The sequence below is a fragment of the Phodopus roborovskii genome, unplaced genomic scaffold (assembly GCF_943737965.1).
Source record: "Phodopus roborovskii unplaced genomic scaffold, PHOROB, whole genome shotgun sequence".
In the NCBI taxonomy this organism is placed as follows: Eukaryota; Metazoa; Chordata; class Mammalia; order Rodentia; family Cricetidae; genus Phodopus; species Phodopus roborovskii.
The window spans coordinates 3085771-3111489 of NW_026126541.1; the positions used below are offsets into that span (position 1 = coordinate 3085771).

The 25719-nt window shown below is 45.2% G+C and overlaps 1 protein-coding gene across 2 annotated transcripts in view; it reads right to left on the reverse strand.

The window, feature by feature from the left end:
- Atrnl1 (attractin like 1) overlaps positions 1-25719 on the reverse strand; it is a 507438-nt gene that overhangs the window by 68489 nt on the left and 413230 nt on the right. Inside the window, exon 28 of one of the 2 annotated variants that reach the window (XM_051199717.1) lies at positions 19963-20077. The exons of the other annotated variant lie outside the window; for it this stretch is intronic. Coding sequence (XP_051055674.1) covers positions 19963-20077 — 115 coding nt within the window. The remainder of the gene's footprint in view (positions 1-19962; positions 20078-25719) is intronic. 2 annotated transcript variants of the gene reach the window in all.

The following is a 25719-nucleotide window of genomic DNA, read 5'->3' on the forward strand; positions in this document are numbered from 1 at the left end:
TCTTCCCAGGACAAAGGTCTCAGGTTCCCAGCCTCCCCGCTCCATGCATGCACACATACGTACTCACAGGTGCACATGCAAACACATGTTTATGACTGTCAGTGGCACCTAGCTCTTTCCAGTAGGGGTTTGGAATCCCAGTTAAGTACAGCTGGGAAGAGAATCAGACTGTCTCTGTGTTGCTGGAGTTTTCTTTCCAGCCTGCTTTCACAGCTGATTTGGCCTCAAATGAGCACACAAGATGCTATATTAATTATAAAACTGTTGGCCAATGGCTAGGGCTTCTTACTGGCTAGCTCTGTCTTAATTATTAACCCGTTTCTATAAATCTATGTATGTCCACGTGGTCTTGGCTTACTGGAGAATGCCTGGACCTGTTACGCCTTTGGCAGCTACATTGCATCTCCTTCTGGTACCTCCCTTTACCTTTCCCAGAAGGCTCCTCGTCTCCTAGTCCCGCCTGTCTTCCTGCCTCTACTGGCCAAACAGTGTTTTTATTCATCAACCAATAACAGAAACATATATGCAGAAGGGCATCCCCCATCATCCCTGGACCAGTTAAGTACAGCTGGGAAGAGAATCAGATTGTCTCTGTTACCATTTTTATATAAATTACCTCAAATGACAGTCACCCCATCCTGTGACCTGTAATCCTTTAGGCTAAAGGACATTGGTCCACAACACTTCTCACATCATCACAGCCCCTCCCTCTTGCCCCCAGGCTTTGGCTTCTAGACGTGAAAAGTCAGAGGGGCAGAATGTATGAACACATTCATCCACTTGCTTCTCAAAGCACGGAGGATCCGGGTTGGCAGGTGCTGCTGCTGTGCTGGTCTTGGAGGGTGTGGTGGTAACAAAGAATGGCCCTTCCTTCTGCCTGTGTTGCCCACAGTTTAGTCGGAAGAAAAGCAGTGAACAGGAGGTATTTGGCTGGGGAAAGATGAAGGGGTCAGGCAGGAGCTAGAACACACTGTTAGGTTTAGAGCTGTCTCTGGCTCTAAAGTACTAATCAGTCAAGTGTATTTAACCTCCCAAGACAGCAGATTTGAGAGGCAGCAACCAATCCGATGCAGACACTCCAGCGTGTCCATATAAAATCAATCATGGAGTGGCCACATTCCAAATGCTAAAAGGAAATTAAGATCTGTGAGTTATTATTGTGAGAACTGGGCAGTCTCACATCCACGTAGAGGTTAAAACACGAGGAAGAAGCGACATGGGCTTGGGCGCTGAGTGATATGGACTCTCCTTGTCTAATGCTCCTATGCTAATGATGCTAAGAGAGGAAGAGAAGGAGGATGGCCAGTGGACAGGGAGAAAGTCCCAGGTTTCCAGGCTGCTTCCTGCAAGGAGGCCTTGATGCCTCCTACCATTCTGTCCCTTTTAAGGATGTTATAAACCAATGGGAGCTTGCCCTGACCATGTACCATGAAGGAGCTGTTGATACCTAAGCAGCTAGTGACTTGGCATCTCTAGATGAGTTATAAAAATCACAAAATCTCACAGTGGTTCAAAGGATCTGCATGAACTGAATAAAACTCAATGAACTGGCTGATAGTTTCAATGAAAATATCTGGTAATTCTCACACTTAATACGCACAGTTCTTAGAGGAAAACAATATTATGAATATGCAGGGATTTCAGAAAGTTGGTTACATCAACCAAAGTCACTAAACTAAAGATTGGGGTCTCTTTTCTAACTAGCATTTCGTCGATTGTACCAATTAGTCTGAACCAGGCTGAGATTCCCAGGATTTCCTAAAACTGACATCTGTGCCTTCCTTATCGGCTGGCGTCAAACATGATGCAAATTCCCCAATTATGGGGCTGTGTGTCGGACGCGCACCAGCGGCAGCAAAGCCGGGGGGGTTTGAGCGTGAAGTGTTCTGGGACAATAGACAGCTATGTTTGATCTCTGAGTCACATTTAAAATCCCTGCTGGCTTTCGTTCTGTTCTGTCATCTTAAATCATAGAACAGAGCAGCTTAGACACAAGCCTAACAGGATTCCTGTAATTCTTTGGGTGCTCTGCTCTACTGACTGCTTCCTGGCCAGGGACATGCCAGAGGACTGTGATCACAGGCGTAATAAACTTTAGAGAAAGAAAAAGGTTCTTTCTGTTGTGTGGTCAGTAACTGTGGATAAGGCTTTGGATTTTAATGTTCCCAACCTACCTTATGGGCTGCTACTAAGGTTCAGCGAGAGCATAATAGGAACCAGCTGCCGTGCCAGCATCTCAAAGTAAGAACTCAGTGAATTCTGTTAGTGGTTCTGCTCTCTGTGTGAGTCCTTGACCATCTGGACACTTAGACTACTCGGGTTACTATCTAAGTCGAGATGGTCGCAATAGAAACGCCATTTGCACTGGAAGCCCACCAGACATGCTGTGTTCATATCTTCATAATTTATAGATGCCCATTAGGAAGGAACTTCATAGTGTCGTATCACAGCCTTGACATGCTTAGTTATTTTAAACACTTCCAAAACTTTTAACCAAAATACGGTCATGCTTTGTGAGCCTGTTATGATTCAGTAAGAACATTGTTTTAAGCTTTAGGATACCTGCTCCTATACTTTCTGATTCATCGACCAAATAAATACGATTTAAAGACACAAGGCAGAATTATTAATAAAAACACTCACAATCTAACAATTCTAGTTTTTTTTTTTTTTTTTTTAAGGTATTCTCATGAACAAGATAAACACAGCAGGCTGCTCCTCTGCATGCTCTCTAGCCAGATGAGGCCCCCTCCAGGCACACAGACAACAGGGCAGCCATTGCAAGGGTCACGCAGACCTGGCTCGAAAATCAGCTCTGCCACGTGCTTACTTCACATTCTCACAATAAAAGCCTGAGCCCAGTAAAGCAGCCCTTCATTCCTTTGGCTTCCCCTAAGGAATGCAGCAATGGACTTATGGCTTATGTTCTGGGCTACAGGGGGCTAGCAGACACACAGAAGATACAAGCCACCCAGTTCTAGGGCTGACCCAGGAACCGTGTGATAGAACAAATGTGATTTCTGTGTGAGAGAGAAAAAAAGCGCATCTTGTAATCTACAGATTAACCTTTGGGGTGTGACCTACTTCAAAGGAGGCATGAGAAAATACATTCCACTATTTACTTTGAGGTAATTTCAGACACAAACATCTCCAAAAGCGACCGTTCTCACACCTTCCTTCCCATCCCCACCTTCCCCAGTGAAAGCATCTGGCGCATGATCAGACCACAGAGATTCAGGAGCCCTGGCTGACGTACACCACCATCCTCTGATGTGTTATGACTAAGGCACATTTGCTTCATAGCTGTTCACCATTTGCATTGTTATTTTATTTTTTCTTGGTTGCACTGGGTTATACATTTAACAGCAATACAATAGAGGTGTTAGCACTGGGTTACACATTTAAGGCATGTTTACTAGGTCGCTGTACCAGTAACTGGCAACTTTTCCTTTGGCTTCCAACATGTGTCTTGTGGAAGGATGCTTCCAGGCTGCACAGACTTGCTGCTAATGTATTTGTGCTGTTTTACATCCCAGCGGGGGCTCCCGCCCTTAACAATTACTCTTGTGGTCCTGTCTGATGGTGCCTTTTCTGCTTGCTTTTCCTAAGGAGGAATTGCTTCCCCTTCTCCCTCAAGCAGTAATTTAACCAACTGTGCATCCGTGAGAATGCACTGGGTGCTAACTTAGTATTTCAGTTATAGTGGTAGTACACCTATTTATCCGAAACTGTGCTAATTTTTTATCATTAGTTGCTCTTCCAGTAAAGCCCCCATGCCCAATTATCAGGTCTTACTCATGTTGAGAACTTACTTAGTTTGGGGAACTTTAAGGAGACTTTGGTACATCTTGCATTTTCCTATTTTCAGTCTTGGAATCAACCTCTGAATTCCAAATCCAGTGTTCCTTTTGTTAAGAGAATAGTTTTAAGAAACCAAGATGTGAGTGTCAGATATATTCATCACTACCAAGGTACCACATCTTCTCGGCCCTGTCCTGTCCCATCCACCCCTCTCCCCATACCCCTCTCTCTCCCCATTCCCTCCTGCCCCATCCCCCTTTCTACCCCCACCCCCTTCTACTCCATCCCCTCTCTCCCCATTCCCCTCTCTCCCTCTCTACCCCCTATCCCCCTCTCTCCCATCCCCCTCTCTCCCCCTCCCCCTCTCTCCGCATCCCCCTCTCTACCTCCCCGTCTCCCCATATTTCACAGCTCCATCCCATCTTTGACTGGTGCATTTATGACCCCCCCCCTCTACTCTTTTCTTGCAGGTAGACAGTCTTGTTAGTTTCTGGTTTATTTTACTGTGTTTATTTTCTGTGTGTGCAGTTTGTGTTTACACATGTGTGCATGTGTGTGAGCATGCGTGTGGAGGCCAGAGGTCAATATTTGGTGTTTTTCTAAATTGGTCTTTGCCTTACTTTTTTGGGACTGGATTTTTCACTAAACTTTGATCTCACCAATTTGGCCAGGCTGGCTGTGGGGGGCCAGAGAAACCTGGGATCCTTCTACATCTGCTTCCCCAGTGCTGTGGTTACAGATGCAGGTCCTGCGCTTGGTTTCGGACATGGGTGCTGGGTTACACGGTCAGCTCTTCAAGCCCGTGAAGCAAGGATTTTGGTGACTAAGCCATCCTGCCGGTCCCTGGTTTCCACTTATTCTTCTCTTTTTGCAAAACTAGGTTGTCTTATAGTCTATGTCTTTGTTCTTGAAACAGTGTCTTACTCTGTAACCCAGTTGTCCTGGAACTCACTATGTAGCCAGGGATAGCTTTGAACGCAGTAACTCTCCTGCTTCAGCTTTGCAACTGAGCCCTGCTTTTATCTCTGTTCTGTGTTTCCTCTATTAACACACTTGGGATAGTCTTAAGCAATTTGCATTTGTCAGAAACATGGCCTGTGAATTCATACCTGTTCTTTGAGAGGACGTCCCTGTCTCCCTGCAGGATCATGCTGTCCCACCACGTTCCTATGTATTGTTTTTAGGTTGTCTTTCCTACGTGGTTGCATTTGATAGTTTGCGTTCATGAAGAACACTGAAATTCATATCGATGGAAGTATGCTTTACGGCAAGTTCCCAGAAACTGGATTGCGTGTGCAGCTTTGTTAGGCATTATCAAATCCCCTTCAGTGTGGTCACGGCTGTTTGTTCTCAACTGCAATATGTTGTCATCCTTTTTAATTCTCACCAGCATGATGGGTGAGAAATAGTATTGCAGAACTGTTTGGGGTTTCTAAGAGATACTTTCAATGGGAATGGAAAAGGGAAGTTGGGCAGAAGCTTGGGTGGACAGGCAAGAGCTGCCTATAAATCAGAATGAGTCTGAGAGGTCTCGACCAAGACTGAGTAACCTAGCGATAGAGGGCGGCTCTGGAGTGCTGGCCAATCAAAAGCAAGAAGACAAGGTCCCAGTGACTGGGCCAATGAGGACAGCAGAAGGAATTCTGAACGGCACTAAGTATGAGGTAGGCTTAGGAGATGGACGTGCTTTTAGATACAGAAGAAAAGGCAATAGCAAACGGTGTTTAAAACAGAGATTCGAGATTTCGGAGGTGTTCGCAAATCTGTCCTCCGACACTTATGGGGGATCCAGAATCTAGGGAGGCAATCAAAATCAGAAGTTGTAAATGGATGGTTACGTAGCAGAAAGAACCTTGAGACTCATTCCTAGGCCACCAGAAAGAGTAATGGACCCTGATTCTGTTTGAAGCCCTAACATGAAAGAAGATTCCGTGGAACATTAATTCCTAGGGGGAAAAAAATTATAACAAAAAGCAAGGGTTTTAAGGATGATGAGACCATCACAGCATATATTTATATATGAAGAGAGAGACAAAGAAATGTTTTAAACGTACAAGAGAACCACCCACTATAAGCCACTAACAAAACTTCTATGACAAACAGGACTCAACTGAGGCGTGCGGAAGAATCGGTTTACCTCATCGAACTTCTGGTTCTATTTCAAACACCAGACTTGGAGCCAGATGTTAAGGGTTTCCACACTCCCCCCTTCAGATTTTAAACCCGAGAAGCATCTAAAACACCTTATAGTGAAGTACTAATAACAAGTACTTGACAAGGTGCAGTAGAAAGCATAAACTCACAACCAGCTTAGGGGCTTGATTCTGGGAGGTTAACACCGAGAGGTGTACATGGGTCGGCCAGAGAAAGGAGGAAAATAATTAAGCAATATATTGATCTCCTGTTATGCTTTGGGCACCATTTACCAGCAAGGATGTAATGGTAAGTGGGAATTGCTGCCCTTAGCTTGCCTGGGTGTGGATAAAGACAGTGTAATGAAAATCTTATAGAAGTAAATGAAAAAGCAAAGCTGTGGAGTGAGTGTGGGTGGCTCAGATGGAGACAAGGTTCCCAGGTGACCCCTAAATAAGACACCCTCTTGGTGACAAAAATCAAGAGGCGCTCACAGGGACAGGTATATGCAAAGGGGCAATTTGGTGCATCCACAACTGCGTGTGCACTTGCATGTGTACATATGTGTGCATATGTGTGCATGATGTGTGCTTGTGTGCACAAGCGTGTGTGTATGTGTGTTTGTGTGTATATGTGTGTACTCGAGCACTTGTGTGTTTGCACGTGTGTGCTTGTGTGCACAAGCATGTGTGTATGTGTGTTTGTGTGTATATGTGTGTACTCGAGCACTTATGTATGTGCACGTGTGCATATGTGTGCATGGTGTGTGCTTGTGTGCACAAGCATGTGTGTGTATGTGTGTTTGTGTGTATATGTGTGTACTCGAGCACTTGTGTGTTTGCACGTGTATGTTTGTGTCCACAAGCGTGTGTGTATGTGTTTGTGTGTATATGTGTGTACTCGAGCACTTATGTGTGTGCATATGTGCATATGTGTGCATGATGTGTGCTTGTGTGCACAAGCGTGTGTGTATGTGTTTGTGTGTGTATGTGTTTGTGTGTATATGTGTGTACTCGAGCACTTATGTGTGTGCATATGTGCATATGTGTGGTGTGTGCTTGTGTGCACAAGCATGTGTGTATGTGTGTTTATGTGTGTACTCGAGCACTTATGTATGTGCACATATGCACATGTGTGCATGGTGTGTGCTTGTGTGCACAAGCGTGTGTGTATGTGTGTATATGTGTGTACTCGAGCATGTGTGTATGTGTGTTTGTGTGTATATGTGTGTACTCGAGCACTTGTGTGTTTGCACGTGTGTGTTTGTGTCCACAAGCGTGTGTGTATGTGTTTGTGTGTATATGTGTGTACTCGAGCACTTATGTGTGTGCATATGTGCATATGTGTGCATGGTGTGTGCTTGTGTGCACAAGCATGTGTGTGTATATGTGTGTGCACAAGCATGTGTGTGTATGTGTGTGCGTGTGTGTGCGTGCACGTGTGTGACTTTAAAAGCCCCTCTGGAATCCAGCACTGGGAGACATATGCCATCAAGAGTCAGAGCAGAGAGTGACACTAAGGACAGCTTGAACTTTTAGAATGACCCCGAAACAGCAGAGAAACCAAGTGAAACAGAGTTCCTTCTGGTACAAGGAACTCAGCGGCATAGACACAAAGTAGGGGCGTCAGGGAGGGGCAGAGGGGTGTGGTCCCTGCAGGGACGCAGCCATCAGCAGGGCATAAAAGAGGGGTTAGGACACCGTGGCCTCTGAGGAAATCCCCTCAGGGAAGTGTAGGTGTCCTCACCTAACAAGCAAAGGGAGGGAACCACATCTCCAGTCCCTGCATAGCCCGCCAGTCTCGAACCAATGACATCGGGGTGTCCGAAGCTGCGAGGGTCAGAAGGAAGACAGGCTCGAGGAAAGCTGGAAGACTAACTCGAGCACTGAGGCTAGACAGCCAATCAGCTGCTCTGTGACACGTGGTGGGTTAGCTAGACAGCCAATCAGCTGCTCTGTGACACGTGGTGGGTTAGCTAGACAGCCAATCAGCTGCTCTCTATTTCTGGAGCGACAAGGACAAGACGACAGAGAACAAAAGAAAATGAGATGAAATTGCAGAGAAGACTTAGAAGCACACCTTTGGGGGGCATCGTTAGGGGCAGTCTGTCTGTCTGTCCAAGATGACTCTGCACAGGGTCACCAGCTGTGACTGCAGCGCTGGACGAGCCAGATGTCATCTCACTTCGCTGAATCTCCACAGTTACGGAATATTATCCATAAATAGAGTAATACCAAGTCACCCCGTTTATACATTTTATGCATCTATTAATATGGGCAACGGTTTCCTCTCCATTATACCAGGAAAGTTTTGAATACAAATGTGTCTCAGCCTCTCCCCATTACAGCTCAGCCTCCAGAGCTAATTGCCTCTATGAACACTTAAGGAGTCATTTTTCTTCATGATGGTGAGCAGGGGAGGCAGATGGCACAGTCGCGTTATTGATTTGATGATCCTTGCCTGGCTTGCTGGGTAAATGGAACCCAATGCATGGTCACTGCATTGAGACTTTTAGGGGCTCCAAGGTTCAATCCAAATTGTATCAGACAGCAGGTTCAGGGGACAAGAATCCATTTATTCCCCCAAGGTTTCTACATGACGGTTCCAGGGACCAGAGAGGACTCTTCAGACACCCTCCCTGGAGTCTTCTGAAAAGGAAGAACGAACTCTCTTACGTTTTACTGGGACTTTTGGTGCATGACAGCCCAGGACATGCTGCCCATCAATTAAGGAAGACTGCTCAATTTGCATGGCCTATGTTCATTTGCAAATTATAAGGCAGATAGATGGAGACACATTACTCACTTCTCTGAGGGTCATTAACTTTTTCCTTAAAAGCCCTCTGAGAAAGGCCGCTGTGGCTTTAAGGAGTTAATGTAATTATAGTCAACGATTACCTTTTGTGGAATTATATTTCTGCTGCTGCTGTTTGACCCTCCCTCAGGACTGGCATTAAGCACGAGCACGTATTCACACGAGTAACACCTCGGGTAGACACTATCACACCACTGAACAGTACACAGTAGGAGCTGAGACCGGATATGTTTTTTAATGATAAATTCATTTATCATCCTATTCATGGCTCCATAGGTTTCTTTTCTACAAACTCAGCATCACAACGACAGTTTTGTGCCACCAGGATTACCCACCCGCCCTTGTTTAACGAAGACAGGGATCACTACTGTGATGGCTCTGGAGGAGAGACCCGTGGGTAACTAAGAGGGCAGAGCCTCCACGGTGGGACTGACCGGAAGGCAGCAGACCCCATTCTGTCCCTACAGGACAACGGCCTCCAGATACGTCAGACACCCGGATTCTGACTTGCCAGCTTCCACAACGTTGAGAGATGTGTGTTTGCCGTTTAGGCCTGTTTGTTTATTATGGGAGCCTCACTCACTATGAGCAGACTTCATTTAGAGTCTTTCAAATCCAGAAATCACAGTTTTATTTAGATTACAACGTCATTTTTCAGAAGGAGTCCAAAGGGAAGGGGATTTGCTCTTTGTGTTTAATTTACAGTCACAAAACTTGCATCTTATTGTTTGGATTTTATTTCAAAAGCAGCTTTCTTATTGTGAATGAATTTCTACCCCCTGGCCCGGCTTTGTAATTATTTGTTGAGTTTTACTACCGCCTCCTTGACCAGAATAATAATTTACCAATCAATTATGGGACTACCAAAACGGGGTGGTGGGAGGGGGAAAGGACAGGGAAGCGAGGTATGTGGGCTACAGGCCTCATGGCAGCGTGAGAAGTCCCACCCTGTTAGGAAAAGTGTTTCTAACTGGTGAGCCTCAGAAAACAGAGACCCATTTTAGGGTCAGCGCAGACTGAGGCGCGTTTCGTTAGTCATGCTCACTAGGCATCGGGTTTCTTACTGGCATTTTTTCTCTAATTCTCTGACATGGGAATCAATCTCTTTCCATTAACTGTGGCACAAAGAAAAATTGAAATCTCATGAGGGAGGGACTTGGCTGCACCTCTGCTGACTGGCACTTGTCACAGGGAAGACGTTTGCACTGTTCTCAAAAGCAGGCAGCTAACCCCTCTATTTATGCAAAACCCCAGCTAACCCCAGCCGAGATTCAGAAAAAACAGCATTGTTTCTGACATTTTCTGATTTTAAATTCTGGTTCCATAGTTATTTACTGTGTGGCTGTAGGCAAGTGTCCAAACCTCCATGAGTTCACTGTCTTCACAGGTTATGAGAATTTGGTACTCTCTACCTCCTAGGGTTAATCTAACACAAAGGTATTTGGAATGCAGAATAGATTCCAGACGATCCGTGTAATGATAATTACAATAGTGAGACCCTAAGCTCTGATCGTTTGCGAGGTTCTCTCCTCTGAGAGTAACTAGTATGTGGAATTCATCAAGTAAGAAACCCAGTCGTGTTATCTCAAACTTAAAACTAATAGTTGTTTTCTTTTTTTTAAATCATCAAAGGAAGAAACCAAAATTAAAATCATACAACAGAACATTTCATGACGGGCTTCATGTATGGTGTGCTGGAAATACAGCCCCTGCATTAATGTTTTGAGCCACCCTTCACTAATACTCGGATTTGATTGCATCTTTAATATATAAACAACGAAAATTTCTAACAGATGTATTCCACCAAAGTACAGTTCTCAGCTTAATTTTAGTCCTCAAGATATGTAGCCTCAATGCTTCATGAATCAATGAAGCACAAAGCCTAATCTACTAGGATTATGGGCTTACATTTGTATGGCATACATCTTTTGGCGAGAAGTTCTACATTTTACGACTAATCAATTTTACACACCAATCAAATGTTTATCAAGCAAAGAGTAAGACCAGGAGCCTGCTGGCAGCTTCTGCCTGGGAATCAGGTAGAGGGTAGGCCACACAGATAGCAATAAGGAAGGGCAGCGGTGGCTGACCTAGCTCTTATCTGATAGAATACCAAGGCTGCTTGGAATGGAAAGTGGCCTTCAAAACTGAAGAGGAAGGGGACTTTCAGTACAAGGGACAGCGGTAAGTATGATGAAAGGCATGCACGTACTCAGGGAAACACAGGCACAGGGCCAGGTGTGGTGTCACATGCAGGTAACTGATGAACGCTGAGCGCTGGCCACTTGGAGGTCAGCTCAGGATGCACAGTGAGACATTGTGTCAAAAGAATAAATGAATGAAAGAATGAATACATAAACAAACAAATGGAAAAACCAACCAAGCAACCAAGTGGGTATAGAATTAAAGCAGCCGTAACAAGGGTTCCACTTTTGTGATAGGTGAGGTGGGGTTACGTGAGGGCCCGGTCACTCATGCTGCTGTACACCTGGCACAAATGGGCACCGTGGGTGCTGGGTGGTCCAGAGGTGGCTGAGCAATGACAGGCAGGGCTGCCTACCCTGGAGGAGGAGTGGCGACCACAGTGATGCTTTCCCTTGGCAGAAATCCAGGGCGTGGAGAAGGCATGCTGGAGTCAAGACTGGAAATAAAGGACTTGGGGGCAAGGGAGGAGGAGGAGAAGACGAAGGAGGAGGAGAAGAAGGAGAGAGAGAGAGAGAGAGAGAGAGAGAGAGAGAGAGAGAGAGAGAGGGAGAGAGAGAGACTCAAGGGGAGCGGAGGTGGTTAGAGTGGGCGGGCAGGAAAAGGAGGGGGGACTGACTTTACATGTGAACGTCAGGAAGCCAGCCAGAGACTGACCTTCTGCTGGTGAGGTGTGAAGGCTGCAGGACCCGGGAACCAGCCCACAGCAGCTTTCCTAACTAGATGGAGAGGACCCCAGAGACTTGCTAAGGCTGCACCCAGAGGAACAGAAACCCTTCTTCTCAGAAAGAGGCAGAGGAGCTCAGGAGCCATGGCCTCTCCATGCATTCTAAGAGATGGGTGGGGTGCAAAACATCAGGGCATCCATGCTGTAGGCGTCTGGTCTGTGGACCTGAAATGGTGGCCACGCCCCTTGGGGTGTGGCTGCAGGGACTGAAGCTGAAGGAGAGGAGATGGAGGCGTGGCTTTCCTTTGTGCAGGCTCTTTCTGGTGGGTCAGCGAGTCTGGTAGGAAGCACAGGGAAACGCTCCAGTGTTTTTTTTTTTTTTTTTATTTTTCTGTGCAACTGTTCCCTAATAAACACCCATTTATCATTTATCTTGGGTCTAGTGATATCATTACATCCTCGACTTCGGGATGCAAATGGTCCCAGAAGCCGAGGAGGTGAGGTGGGGGATATTCAACAGAATGACTCTACAAGAGCTGAGGTGGCATGTGGCAACAGGGGACAGGGCTTCATTCATCATTCCGTTACTGCTACAGGGAACATGAGGCTCAGCCGTCAGACTTCTCGGTAACCCACCTCCATACCTTCTGTCCATTGCACCGATCATATCTTCTAAGTTGTGGGTTTATTCGCATGGTTATTTGTGTCATGTTTATATCTGCAAAGGGTGAAGCCTTTCCAAGCACAGAGCAGATGCCTCTCAATAACCCTGAGTGAGTACGAACAGTAAGTGGATTGATTCCCAGCAGCCAGAATACTGCAGAGAGGGAAAACCATTTCCTACTGTGGGGCTTGGGTCACCTCAACACCAAGCATTCTTGGAGACAGAGTGATACTTATCAACAGCAACAATTTTAGACATTTGTTCCTATTTGATGGCCTTCCTGGGTTGGGTCTCTGCCGAATTCTGTCATCTATCAAGCCACACTATTTCGTTCTTTGCGTAGGCTCACGTATCAGCTACGGGCAGTACTGGATCTGAGGATAACAGTAACTAACCTGTTGGATTTTTATAATGAATTTTATTTAGTTCTACTTTTTAGTTCTGCCCCCTCTACTAAGAGTGCTACGGTTGAGCAACAGAAGTGTTTCTACAAGTGTGGAGACACAGTGGCCAAAGTAAGAAGGAGGCGTCTGCAAGGATGCAAACTCCACAGACTTCCAGGAACTGCAAGTTTGTTTGACAACCGGTTTGAGAGGGGACGGTGTGTCACGGAGGTCCAGCAATTCCGGAATCTGTGTCTAGATCACAGCTCTCCCCACAGCCTTGGCTGCACTCTTCCCAGGAAACGGAATAAGCCTAAACGTCCATCCGCTGACCAGTGCATAATGAAATGTGTGACAGGTACAGCATGGAACGCTATTCAGCTGTAAAGGAAACTGAAACCATGAAGCTCACAGTTAAACGGACGGAACTAGGAGATATTATGCTGGGCGAGGCAGCACAGATCCACAAACACAGACACCCCAGGGTCTCTCTTTGTGGTTACTGGCTCCCACACTTTAGATGTGAGCAAATAATCTGGAGTAACCACAGACACCAGGGAAGTTAGAAGAGACCCAGGGGTGGGGGCAGGGCTCTAGGAAGCGGCAGGACACACCGGTGATATGAAGGGGGGATGAGGAAAGGGGGAGCTTTAATTGGGAGGGGTGGGGAGGTAGGGGGATAAGCAAGGCTGAGGACACTTTAGAAAGCCTGTGAAGTCATATTATTACATGTTCTCACAAAATTGATTATAGTACATGCATATATTTGAGTGAAATTCTGCCACTTTGAGGTGATGATACTTCTTCAAGACCCATACACTGTATTAAAGACTAGGCATGAGAAGCCTTTCAAGTTATTTGTCTGAGGAGTCCAAGAGGCCCCCAAACAATTCAGGCTATCACCATCGCCCGTGGTTGCCTTCCAGAAGTTGAAGGTAAAGTCGCTATTGCTGAAGACATCATGTACTTTATGCAAAACTTGAAGCAACTGAGATGGATCTGGGCCAGAGGCCTCCTCCCTCAGGACTAGCTCGAGTAGCACCATAAGACACTGTGCAAGCTGCCAAGGGGGAAAAGAGCAGTCCTACTCAGCTGTGACGCCTGGTCACAATGACCATCACGGAGGATGTCGCCAAAGGTGCAAAGTGTCACTTAGATGTCGGGAGTGACCACCAGCTGTGCAATTGGGCTTACGCCCACTCTGTGTGTGTGTGTGTGTGTGCAGTTGTGTGTGTGTTCATTTCTGTCCCTGTGGTCGTAACTAACTGGAGGAGGACCTATTATTGCCCCTTCCCTAAACAGTGCAATAGCTAACTCCATTCTAAACCTTGTCTTTATCCCCACAGATAAAAGTAGCTCTTATCAAAAAGGCTTCTTTCCTTTGTAGCGGATGAGGGCCATAGTAGAAATCCACGGAGGTCAAAGTTTAGAGCTCTGACCATGGTTGCCAATGGAAACTTCTACAATCCCTACACCAGAGATAGAGGAACATCGTGGATGAGCGAGCAGAAAGACCAGACCAACAGGATGTCTGTTCTCTATCTGACAGGGAAGCTGCACCCAGGAAATCTCAACGTCGTCGTGGTTGCCCACACAAAACCTGGACAATGACAGCACCAGCTGACGAGTCACCGAGGAGGAGAAAATCTCAGAAGGCATGAACCCCTCAACTGGTCCAATGCCTAGTGGTCAGTCCTAAACACATATACATAAGAGCAACAGTAAATGAACTCAGTAGGTCACTCACACACACAAAGCATGCACATATGCGCGCGTGTGCACGCGCACACACACACACACACACACACACACACACACACACACACACGAGTTTCAAGGGCACAGGACGAGCCACCAGCAACTGGAAGTACAGGTTTGATGACCAAATGGACACAGTAGCACAGTTTGTAGCAGAGTACTACAGCCAGTTTAGGGTGGGTTAGCAAGTAAATCTTGAGAATAAGGCCTAGTCACATGTAAACGACACAGCTCACGGCATTAATGGCAGAGTCTGTCACATGTAAAAAACACAGCTCACGGCATTAATGGCAGAGTCTGGTCTCCATCTCAGGTCTGGTAACTCTGATGCCACAGTTCACCACCAAGTTCCTCTCATGCCCGCACACTCCTGTTGTTACACACAGAACCGTAGCTGTGCTAGCAGATATGGTGTGACAAGCAAGCACATGCTTGCATTTTACCAGTGAAATCACCAGGAAAGATCAAGGAGTCCGGATTTCCCTCTCAAGAGCACTGATTAGCACAGACCCTTCATGTCTTTCTGGATGAGCTTTAAGTCTGTATGTTTCTTCAGGACTAAGGGCTGTATTTGGGAGCATCTCCTGTCTGTATTGAGATCATAGTGGTATACAGGCAGAGGATATAAAATCCCTGGGTTTAAATTCTGGCTCATTCGTTTGTTGGCTGAACTGAGTCATTTAATCTTTAGAGATCCAGGTAAAAAGAGGAGTCACAAAGGGTCTGGAAACAGTAAGAATATCTGTGCATATATGTGTGTGCATGGTGTATATGCACAAGTACACACTTTGTGTGTACATAGTGTGTGTGTGTGTGTGTGTGTGTGTGTGCATGCGCACATGCATGCAGATACATGTGTACCTATCTTAATACAGTAAGTGGCTGGCCCAGAATTGTTATTTCTCCTTCCTTCCTTCTTCCTTCCTTAACTTCAAAGGTCTTTTTGTTATTGTTCTAAACAGGAAATGCATCAATGACACTGTGGCTAGAATATCATTTTAAATTTCATGTAGTACTTATGGATTATTCTAAAAATGTTTGATCATCTTGCCCAAATATCTAAGCCTAAAATGAGACATCACCTTAGGCTCCCCAGAAGTATTCTCTTTGTTGATGTCAGAAATCCCTCATAGGCTGAGGAGATGTCCTAGTAAGCAGCCTTACAACCCTTGCAACTTGTATGTCACCCCTGGGACCCACACAAAGGTAGAAGGAAAGGAGAGACCCCACAAAGTTGTCTTTTTACCTCTACACACACACACACTCACACACACACACACACACACACACACACACACACCAATGACAAAAGAGTTCTACAAGGAAGACCCCAACTAACAATCTAAGCAGTAGTGGAGAGGCTACTTTAAAAGCCCTTCCCCGATAATGAGATTGATGACTACCTTATATGCCATTCTAGAGCCCTCACCCAGTAGCTGATGGAAGCAGAGGCAGACACCCACAGCTAAACACTGAGCTGAACTCCTGGAATCCAGTTGCAGAGAAGGAGAAGTGATGAGCAAAGGGGTCAAGACCAGACTGAAGAAACCCACAGAATCAGCTGACCTGAACAAGGGAGAGCTCATGGAGTCCAGTCTGATAGCTGGGAAACCAGCATAGGACCGACCCAGACCCCCTAATGTGGGTGTTATGTAGGAGAACTGGGCAGTCTATGGGCCCCGGTAGTGGATCACTATTTATCCCTAGTATACAAATGGATTTTGGGAGCCCATTCCACATAGAGGGATACTCCCTCAGCCTAGACACACGGGGGAGGGCCTGGGCCCTGCTCCAAATGATATGACAGACTGTGAAGACTCCCCACGGAAGGCCTCACCCTCCCTGGGGAGCAGAAAGGGGATGAGATATGGAGTCAGTGGGGGGCAGGAGAGGAGGGGGAACTGGGATTGACATGTAAAACAAGACTGTTGTAATATAAATTTTAAAAATTGAAAAAAAAGAGTAAATCATACATGAGTAAATCATCATAAAATCTTGGTTTTAGTTGAAACACACTACTTCATTCCAGCAGCGGACACTTGGGGCCCTGGGATTTTTAATCCAGTGAGGGACATTAATCTGCTTCTCATTAGGAAGAATTCATAAACTGTGGAATCCATAATCTTCCATCAGAGAGCCAGTGGTCATTACCTTTTCCAATTTGTGCTTCTCAAGAGGTCTACTTACATCGTGCACATTTCATCCTAACGTGGCTCTAAAATGCTCGGGGACGGTACCGCCAGAGTGATTCGACAGAAGCTTGGTTTACCGTCATGCAGGCCAGCCAGCGACTTAATGTGTCCTGTTTTCATGGGGATCCGTGTTCTGCACCAAGTGTGGGGTGAGAAGGGAAGGTGCTGCGTGGTGAACACATGTCACCAGTGTAGACGTCACACTGACCTCAGAGCCTGGGGTAGAGAGAGGTCACAGTGACCTCAGAGCCTGGGGTAGGTAGAGGTCACACTGACCTCAGAGCCTGGGGTAGGTAGAGGTCACACTGACCTCAGAGCCTGGGGTAGATAGAGGTCACACTGACCTCAGAGCCTGGGGTAGGTAGAGGTCACACTGACCTCAGAGCCTGGGGTAGGTAGAGGTCACAGTGACCTCAGAGCCTGGGGTAGGTAGAGGTCACACTGACCTCAGAGCCTGGGGTAGAGAAGCTGGCAGCTTTGTCAGGGCAGGCTCGGACCCTCATGGGGCGATTTGCCTCTGTCCTGCCTGCCATTAATGTTCTGGCCAAACGGGTGGCAAAATGTAAAATGTAAAAAAATAAAAGACAGAAAAAACAGAGGCGTGTCAAGGAAAATGGGTTATATGTGAAGAGAAAGCAGGAGAAAGGAACTGGAGAGGGTAGGTTGGAAGGGTTACCATGAGGAGGGCAAATAAGAACAAAGTTAAGGACATCAAATTTGTATAGAAATGTCCCAATGACGAACAGACGATCCCGAGAAAGAGGTTAGTGCCCGAGGAATGCAGAGGTCAAACGTGCAGTTTTTCTTTACCTCTCTAATGAGATGAAGGCCAAAGGCAGTTCACATTTTCAAGGCACACACAAGAAAGGACACCTTTCTTCCTCAAATATTGCAGAAACAGTTGTTAGTAGGAAGAGGCAAAGCCCCTAGGAATCCTGCAAGATTCCTAGCTGTCCCTGCAGGAAATGGTCGCTAGAGTAGAGTGTGTTTCCAGAAACTTACTTCCATGTGATACATGCAGTTTTGAGAAAGAATTTGGTGAACTTAACTGTCGCCCTGATATAAGTGTGTGTGTGCGTGCGTGTGTGTGTGCGTGTGTGTGTGTGTGTGTGTGTGTGTGAGAGAGAGAGAGAGAGAGAGAGAGCAGTCCGATTGATTTGGGAAGAAGAGTCACCCTCAACACTGGTGTGCTGAATGGGCCAGAACAGCTCCGGGAGGGGTGACTGTCCTGAAGGCACCACAGACATTCCAGCACAGTCACAAAATTGTTATTCTATTATAGCAAGACATTTTACTATTAAAAAACAAATATATATATATATATATATATGTATATATATATATACACACACACATACATACATACATGCATACATATATACATACATGCATACATACACGCATACATACATACACATATATATTTCAAAGTTAATTTTACAATGAACACGATGAACACTGGTAGGTATTCCCATCACTTCTGAGTCCCCCACTAGTATTTGCCTGTTTCTTTCCTACCTGTCAATCAACCATCATTCTATCCAGAGATCCTGTCTGCGCCTTCTTAAACACCAGGTGGGTGTCTATGCAGAACTCCAAGGGTGTAGAGCAAAGAGACACACAACATCCCTCAGTTTCCAGGCTCTGGAAAAAGTGTGCAAACTATTTCAACGTTTCACCTTTCTACCTAGAGCAGCTCTGTAGACATCATCATTATGAATTCAGAAGCTTCAGTTGGTGAAGATGTGGGCTGTTAATTACAGAGAGATAGGCTCTCTACTACAGATGGAACAGTAATATCTTTCTCTTTGCTCTACACCCTCGTCCCCCCACTCCAATCATTCCTCGAGCGTAGAAACACAGTGTTTCTACACATGACTCCTCTCACTTGGAGTTCTGCATTACTTCACAGCCCTGTCATGAAGATCAAATGTGAAAAACCGGGGAGCTGTGTGTAAATAACACAGCTAAAGCAGCGTTATCATGAGGCATCATCATGCCTCCTCCATAGGAAAACATGGCTCCCGCAATGGCCCACACTGCTTCTAAGTCACAGAGGGACAGACAGAATATTGACGATTGCCTTTAGTTTCTCCCCATCAGTTAAAGTCATCTTGTCAAGGATCAAGAGGAACCTTGGAGTATATCACCTTGGCTTGTTTTCACTAGTGAAGTATTTGTTTTGGAAATCATCCCAGCTTTAAAACATTGCTTCCATTAGCTGGGCTCAGGTACCTATAAATATCCCTCACATCTGAACAGTGTCAACCTGTTCTCCTTCTGCGTGCTGGTTCACCTGGGCGTGGACAGGATCTCTCTTCTGAGTAAACATTTACTGTTGAACTTTGGATGGAAATTCACTACCTCAAGAGTGTTGTTGGGAACTGTTCACACAGGGTAGTTCTGCAGCATGGATATTTAGAGCTTAAAAGACGTAAGGCAGCATGGTTCCCAAATTGTTGGGGGAAAAATATAAACCTTGGCAAGGTCAAAGTTAAGTTGGGGAGTAAGCAAAGAGAAAATAAGCAGGGAGGTGAGTTCGCCATCCATTACAAACCCAGAAGCTGCCAGGACGCTGGCACTTTGTTTTATGTATAAAGAGATTGAGGAGAAAGGTCTAGAATTTCCCTGGCTCTCAAACACATTACTTCCATTAAGAGCTGACCAGATGATAATCAGATTATTAAAAAAATATTTTGGACAGCTGGACTGCAACATGTAGACGGGGACATGAGTGTGGCATTGAGATCTGATTACTAGTGACAATCACATCGAGTATGTGTAGCGTATGCAATGGCATCCCAGCTGTGATTGTCTCCAAAAACAAAGCATACTTTTCAGGTGTGAAAGGTGACTCAACCAGAATAGGAGCCACTGTACTCATCCATGGGAAAGAGAGTGCCTAGCCCATCAGCCCCCCTTGTCTGGGGCTGAGGGGGAACATCATACCTAGATGTTTGAAGGAGCTGTTGTTTCCTGAGGCCACCGAGTCCCCTGAACACACACTCCCTGGGTTGGTTCCAGGTCAATGATGCAAAGTTTTCATCATAGCTACAATGTGGCTCCCTATAAGCCACACATGCCAGGAAAAAAGCTGGCCCAAAGCACCACGAGCTTGCGTCTTTACTAGACAGATTTCGCCCAACACTACACAAATACACACACATCAGCAGCGTTTATAAGGGAAACACTGGTGAATGGCAAAGCATAATGTACACGTGTGCCACAGTTTGTATGCTAATAAGATTTCATCACCATGTTCTGAAACTTGTGAGCCTCCTGATAGTGTCTCTAGTGTAGCTTTTCTCTATCAAGTTTGCTTAACTTCTGTCAGCTCGTGCATCATACCTGACTGCCCAGGGGGTGGGGCGCCCGATGATCCTCTCGGTAGACAGAGAAACACCGTCAGGACAGCAGCTCTGTTCCCAGCACAGGGTTCTATGGCTATTGGTTTAGGTGCACCCTGAAAAAGAAAACCCGCTGTAAGTTTCCATAGGTGACATGATATGGCTAATTTCCCCTACCCTCCCCCCACCCAGTGAGCAAAACTGCATTCCTAGTTGTTGGGGGATACCCTACTGCTAGCACAGTGGAGATGTGTGATTAGCACTCAGGTGACTGCATGAGCACATTTCACTATGATATACTAGCTGGTCTATCGCAAAGCTGTGCATCTTTGGTTGCTCTCCCCAGGATTTCCCTCTGATCAGTGATGTGTCACATAATCACATTTATCTAATCAAGTGTTCGCGATTTCAAATATCCTACCGGCATATCTATTTTTAAAAAATTACTTCCATGTATGCATGTATAATACACCAAACACAAATGGCATTATTGCAAAAGCCAAGCAAGCTGCCAACACTCCACATAGTCTACACTTTTCAAATAGTTTTAGCATACAATATAATGTTATTAAATACAGCCCTCCTGATGTACAACAGATATCTAGATTCCGTCACCTTATCAAGCTTGGTTTACAGGCACTGCCCAGCCATCTTCTCTATCCCTTCCTGACACGGTGACCACATCTCTACTGTTTGTATATGATGTAAGAAAACTCCATATATAAGTGAGAGTTTCATATATGTATATGTATGTATATATGTATATATGTATATGCATATGTATATTTAATTTGTTTGTGTATTCATATATATATATTTGTGTGTATTTTCATATATAGTGGCATATCTTTAAAATTACCTTAGTGAAATATATATGTAATAATTATGCTTCAATACATTTGTATAAATAACAGGGCAGAAATAAGGCAAATATGCTTAGAATCTTATGTGAATCCTACATGATAAAAATACTGAAGAGGGTTCTCACCCAGCTATTTCCTCCAAATTAAAACATTAGTGGGAGGTTATTAAGACTAAGAAAGTAAACGAGACTTAAAGTCTCAGGAAGCTCCTGAAACAGACAATTTTCACAAGCTTCTCCCCAAGGATACAAGCTGTAACAGATGCTGGGGAGGACCCAGGCCAGCTGAGCTGTCTGTACTCCTGTAGTAATCCAGTAAACTCAATGGGTGGGATAGCTTTGGGGGACTGGTCTTGGCTCTTTATCTGGGGTGAAAAGATGTTTGTAATATCTCTCAGGAAGTCAAGGAGCAAGTATAAACTCCCCATAGCTTGGAAGAAGTTAGAGGACTAGCATGTAGGTTCAGGTAGCTACCTCCTGAGTCTGTGTTCTCAACAGTAGCCTATGGTTCACTTACAGACACACATGCACTCCACACACACATGCTACTTACTACACATACACCACACATACCTGTACACTCACCTCTTTCTACGTAACAAATATACACATATTTTAGAGTTAAAATAAATGACTTTTGAGACATTACAGGTTATCATCTCAGCCCAGGGATTACAGTTTGGACACCATTATTTGAAGAATTACAAGTGAGAGACAGCTGTTATGTCACAGCAGTATCTTTGCATGAAGGCAAAATTAAATAGAAGAAAGACAAATATAAAAAAAGACCTTTAATTATTAGAACAAATGATTTACTCAGACATTTTTCTATTTAAGATATTTGAACTTTGGAAGAAATATAGACATATGTAGCCATTCATTCAGTCAGAATATTCTAGAATATTGACATTTCCAGAAAGCTTAATGAGGCATTAAAGATAAAATATGTCCCCTTTTATGTAAAACTTAGACAGAGTTCCTGGTTGCAGTGGTTTTATGTGGTTATAAAGGATTTCTCCTTTATAGCAACATAAATCTCATGTTTAAAATTTATTTTCCTCCTATAGATATATTTTTGAAGTTTCCGATAGAAAGGTGGAAGTTGCCAGGGTGGGAAGCAAAGGCCATTACAATGTTCCAGGATAATGCCATCAGGTATTGTTGTTTTACTTGCACCAAGTTACACGATCTATGTTCTGATACTTTAAAAGATTACATTTAATTTAACAGATTAAGTTTTGAAAATGTTAAGTCAGAATTTGCATAAGTACACAGATATTATCCAATGATGTAAATATTTAGAGAACAGGCTTGTCATATGGCAAGACTAACAGAAAAAAAAATACTACGAATTTTCCAACCATATTACTAGGCACTGAAATGTATTTTAATTTAATAGATGCAAAATATATGCAAAGGTCAATTTGCTAAAATATACCAAGAGAATGTAAAATGAATTTCCGGTTTAAATGACAGTAATTTATTAGAAATAGCAAAACCCCCTTCACTTAAAAAAAAAAAAAAAAAAAACAAAAACAAAAAAAAACCAAAAACCTCATGATTAGTATCAACAGAGGAGGTTACTTTAGTTATTTGTTTTGTAGCTCCAAGTGGAACAGCTGATACATTTAGTTTATCCAAAGTCATTAAAAAAAAAAAAAAAAAAAAAAAAAAAAAAGAGGTGAATTTCCATATGACCAAAGATTTCCCTGAAACGGCGTGCTTTGGTGTGGGGAGTTAGGAAACTACATGGTTTGGGAGTCTATTAGTTGGCCTTGTTGCCCGGCTACCTTGCAACATTTTAACACCACAGTAACAGACTGTAACTATCAAAGCACCAAGGGAAAGGAGAGCTTAATAAACTGCAAGTTTAACTGTAAGTTTCTGGTGGAACAGAGCACGATTATCTATCGCTTTCAACTTCAGAGACAATGGCCAAGGACAACGGGTGTGAGAACTGGACCATGGGGCATGAAGTCAGCCCAGAAGCCCTAAGAACAGGCCATATTAGTATTCAGGCATCTGTACTGGCCTGTCCTTGGGGTTCTGACAGGACACGCCCTGAGCTGCAGCCACTAAGAGCATCACCTGTGCACATGCACTATGTTCTCCTTTAAAAGCGCCCTGTCTACCACCCCTCCCCGCCTCCCTCTTTCCCTCCTCTTCTCCCCTCTCTCTCTCTCCCCCACCCCTCTTCCTCTTTCCTTTTTCCTGCTCACCCATCCCCAGAGACTGGACTCCGCCTTCTCCGCTTCACAACCTTTCCCCTTTAATAAAAACCGCTCTTCTTGAACTCTGTTGCACGGTGTCTTTCTCTCTCGAGCCATTTTTTAAAAAATTACAACATTCAGTCTGTGGAGCCATTCTTAGACTCATTCTCTCCCTCCCACGTCTGCTGTGATCATATAGAAAGTACTTTTTAAACCTCTTTGTGTTGGTAAGCTATGCAAAAGGGGATCGTAAGTCTACTTTTAAAAACCAAATTGGCTTATAACTCGGTCTATATTTAGCTTCAAGAATTTTCATAGAAGGATATTAGCAAACGATGAATTATTCATTACATTCAAAATATTAGTTACTAGCCAGTTCTCTGACACTTCTGGGAGGAATTCACATAATTAAAAATTATTGTGAAAGAATTTGTAACAAATACCACTTTAAGGATGGGATTTTAAATGTTTCTAAAAAAGGAGAGAAACAGTACATAACACCTGAATTTTACATAAGAAAATGGCAACATGCTATACGTGCTAATATTTCGGACGCCCTGAGTTCTGTCAGTTGTTTTGTTCTAAAGGTATGAGCGTGAACCGCAGTGGCTTCACAGTGAGATCACATGCTCGCAGAACCCGGTAATTTATCGCGGTTTTTCCGTGGCTGCCCTGAGACGAGGTAAGGCTCAGGTCTGTGGCCTGCAGCACTCTGCAGCTGGGATTTGCTTCAAGGCATTTTTCCCGTTTGTCGTGCTGCAGAAGGTGTGTGAGAAAACAAGAGTGATGTCAGGAGCAGCTCTAGTTCAGGAAGCACACGGCACGCACGCAACGCCCACGCACAACCGTGTGGATTGCAGGAGGCGTTTCCAACTGCAGAACTTATTTTCACATCGCTATTTTGAAGGGTCATTAATGCTATGGTAAACCCTTCCCGGTCTTTTTTAGCAATTAAAGACAAATTACCAGGGAACCTTCTGGACTCACAAATAGTCCCAAGGTTTATCCTAAAACATCGTGTTAGGAATAAGTCGTGTGGGGACCTTGGCGGATGAGGGTGATCAAGACGGGGGAGGGGGACAAACATGCGAGGAAGACAGACTTAGAAGTTTTATTAGGAAGGCGGGGGCGGGGGAATAGATAAAGGGACAGAGAGAGGACAGGAGAGGGAGGGAGACAGGAACAGTCCTGCCCGCCCCGGGACCAGCAGGAAAGAGAAAGGAGAAATGCAGCATAAGTGGGCGGGGTCTGTCTTTCAAAGGACCCTTTGCACCTATGTGCAGACTATGCAACCACGGACCCCTGGGCCCGACCAGGGCGCAGCCTGAGTGCATCCTGCCAGGTGACAGGGGCGGGCCAGCGTGATGCCTGAGTCCTTACAGTATGTTCTGGAAGTGAGGCAGGGGCCTGTCCTGAATGGCTGCTGTGACACGAGCCCCTGCAGGTTTAGAGCATGCCAAGGGACAAAGCTAGGTGAGCTTTCCTCTTCACGTCTCAGAAACCCCAGAAGCCATCTGTGGGAGCCCCGCATGGCATGGTGGCTGAGGATTTCATAGAGTATCTGATGTTCTCAGAGCAGCTGTCACGCTCATGTGCGGGGTTGGGACTCAGGTAAGAAGTGAAGGTCTAAAGAAGACCACAGAGATGGTGATCAAAACTAGAAATGCGCGGTCCTTAAGGTCATGACAGTTTTAAATACTTCTCGGTCAGCAGAGAGTGTCTGTGGATCAACAGAGGCCTGGAGGCTGCCACGTGCGACCTGTAGCACTGAATAGCATTCCCGGGCATTCAGGCACGAGGCCAGTCCATCTGCAGTCTGTCCATGGAAGGGCACGCTCAACTCCTGCCCCGGGTTCCAGCATCTTCCTGTGATGTCCTGTGATGTACGACGTCATCCTGCAGCATCTCATGACCCACATCCCTCAAACCCACACCAAGCGTCACCTGACCAGGAAGCTGTCCCTGTCTGAGATATCTGGCCTCTTTTTAGTTTTCAAGTGAGATCTCTCTCTCTCTCTCTCTCTCTCTCTCTCTCTCTCTCTCTGTCTGTCTGTCTGTCTGTCTGTCTGTCTCTCTCTCTCTCTCTCACACACACACACACACACACACACACACACACACACACACACACACATTATACCCTGCTTTAGAAGTACAGATCAAACCATGGCCCTGAACCTGTTATATTAACTCTCTACCACTGAGCTGAACCCAAGTCTTTATGGTTTTGTTTTGTTTTTGACAGTGTCCTGCTATGAAGCCTAGGCTGTCCCTGAACTCAGGATCCTTCTGCTCACAGTTCCCCGGTGTGAGCTGGGGAGTAAAGGTGTGTGTCACCACACAAAACTCCTAAATCCAGTTTCTCATTCTTCACTCGGCTCCCCTCTTTGGAATGCCCAAGCACTATGGTGACTTGGGGGACTTGTCCCTCAATCTTTTAAGACACGTATTGAAGTACGCGTTGGGTGCCCATGAACTAGGTCCTGGGCAGGGCAGGCCCGAGCCATTCTTTGCCCTGTTTGTAGCATCTGTTTCCGTGGCTACCGTATGAGCAGCAGAGGGGAGATGTGGGCAGGTAAGCTTGTCACAGGGGTAGCAGGGAGCCAACGCTATGACAGGACTATATCCACTTCAGGGCACTAGAAGGGCAAGAAAACATGGAACACAGTGACTGCTAACATGTATG